We start from the raw sequence: 1,956 nt of genomic DNA on the forward strand, positions 1-1,956 counted from the left end.
GTTGATGGTAGGTGAGAGGAATAAGGTCAAGCGTAGAGGAAAGGCCGACCTCGTGCCAACGTAGAGACGCAAGGAAGATCCAAAAGCAGCGTAAGCGCCAAACTTTGCCATCTCTGTCAATTTCCATCCAACGGCTCCAAATATTCCTCCGCCACCAAATCCATCTCCACCGTCCACAACCCCCTCCTCCCCCAAACTTTAACCTTTGCCCCTCTTCCCCTTGGCCTGTTGCAATTTTGTTCAATTCTCTCCTCTCTCTCTCTCTCTCTCTCTCTCTCTCTCTCACTTCTCGTGAGAGTAATGACAAGAAGGCAAAAGATCACATTTTTTCAGATACCCATTTTCATTTTCGCACATTGAGCTCCTCCCACAATAATAATGGTAACCAAAATTTCACATTCCCAGCTCTGATCTCTCTCTAGAATAATGCGTATTATTCCATTTTGTTGTGTTGATTGTTAATTGCCGGATTGTTTGAAGATGAAGCAGAAATCAATAATGTCGGCGCCGCCGTGGCTGGAGCCATTGCTAAAGACGGCGTTCTTCTCAATCTGCCACACCCACGGCGACGCCGCCCGCAGCGAACGGAATATGTACTGCCTCGACTGCCACGCCGACGCATTTTGCTTCTATTGCCGCTCCTCCCACCACAACGACCACCAAGTCATTCAGGTCAAACAAACAAAAGTCCAATTTTTTTTTTCCTTTTTTTGGATTTGGAGAATGGGTATTTTCAAGCATTGAATTTGGAGAAATGGGTTGGTTTTTGATTTTGAAATTGGGGGTTTGATCATTTGATTAGATTAGAAGATCTTCGTATCACGATGTGGTGAGAGTGGCAGAGATCGAGGATTCGTTGGATATAAGTGGAGTACAGACGTATGTGATCAATAGCGCAAGAGTTATGTTTCTGAATGAGAGGCCTCAGCCAAAAGCTGGGAAAGGAGGAGCTCATATTTGTGAAATCTGTGGCAGAAGCCTATTGGATCCTTTTCGTTTCTGTTCACTCGGCTGTAAGGTTAGCATTATTTCTCTCTCTCTCTCTCTCTCTCTCTTTGCCCAATTCCTTCATCATCATTCACAATTCATGATAAGTTAGTGACCCATCACTCACACATCATCACCCACTTTTTTTCTTTTCTCCAATTCCCCTCTGTTTGGGCTACATTCATAATTTGGATCAAAATGGGGGATATGGGAATCAAATTGCATCATATTTGAGGGGTCGAGAGGGAAATTTGATATGGGTTTTGATAGGAAAATACTCCAATTTAACATGGTATCAGAGCCAGGTCGTTGTGTTTGAGAAGATCGTTGTAATCACAATTGTATTGGTTTTGGTTTAATTTTGGTTAAAATGGTGTGGTATATAGCTTGTAGGAGTGAAGAGAAATGGGGATGCAAGGTTTGACTTGGAGGCAAAGAAAGAGGCATTGGTAATGGAAAGAAGAGAAGGAATTTCATCAAGGAGAAGAAAAGGCATTCCTCATAGGGCACCTTTTGGCTCCTAATAATTATTGCCTTCCAAACCCATTCTTTGAAGGCTTAATCATTCTACAATACCATAATTTGGAGTCTTTGTCCATAAAAATATAGGGCACTCTATGGTGGGTATGTCCCTAAAAAAAAGAAAAATAATTATTTTTTTTATATAGGGTATAGGGAGGAAAAAAGAAAGGTCTTCTCTTCTCTTTCTAAGCTTGGGTCCCATATACAACAAATTCTATCTTGAGGATGTGAAGAAGCAATAATGGAGGAATTGTTATGTTGATAATTGCAAGGTGTATATTTGTTTATTGAGAAATTCAATTTCAAAAATTAAAAAAAGAAAAAAGAAAAAAAGAAAAAGAAAATAAAACATGTCTTTGTGGAGTCCGTTTTATAGTCCTCAGGGGCCCACCGACCACATGGGCCGTTTATATAAATAAATACTTTAATTCTATTTTATTATTATTA

General features: G+C 40.3%; 1 protein-coding gene across 2 annotated transcripts; it reads left to right on the forward strand.

Annotated features, from left to right (window-relative positions):
• The first annotated feature begins 231 nt into the window (after positions 1-231).
• Positions 232-1,956, forward strand: LOC111014242 (protein RGF1 INDUCIBLE TRANSCRIPTION FACTOR 1). 2 transcript variants are annotated; one of them, XM_022288903.2, is made up of 4 exons: positions 232-381; positions 481-672; positions 803-1,018; positions 1,374-1,956. In XM_022288903.2, exons 1-4 carry the CDS (start codon positions 379-381, stop codon positions 1,509-1,511), a joined length of 549 nt encoding a protein of 182 aa, XP_022144595.1. In that variant the 5' UTR covers positions 232-378; the 3' UTR covers positions 1,512-1,956. The 2 variants fall into 2 exon arrangements, with proteins under 2 accessions (XP_022144595.1, XP_022144598.1); XM_022288906.2 differs by having other exon boundaries at positions 490-672.

This window comes from Momordica charantia (assembly GCF_013281855.1).
Source record: "Momordica charantia cultivar OHB3-1 chromosome 5 unlocalized genomic scaffold, Mcharantia_2.0 BLBB01000005.1, whole genome shotgun sequence".
In the NCBI taxonomy this organism is placed as follows: Eukaryota; Viridiplantae; Streptophyta; class Magnoliopsida; order Cucurbitales; family Cucurbitaceae; genus Momordica; species Momordica charantia.

What these genes read in the sequence shown, in the direction of transcription:
- LOC111014242 (XM_022288903.2), top strand. An exon ending in ACGACCACCAAGTCATTCAG is followed by an intron (nt 673 to 802) that starts GTCAAACAAACA and finishes TCATTTGATTAG; the next exon opens with ATTAGAAGATCTTCGTATCA. An exon ending in TCTGTTCACTCGGCTGTAAG is followed by an intron (nt 1,019 to 1,373) that starts GTTAGCATTATT and finishes TGTGGTATATAG; the next exon opens with CTTGTAGGAGTGAAGAGAAA.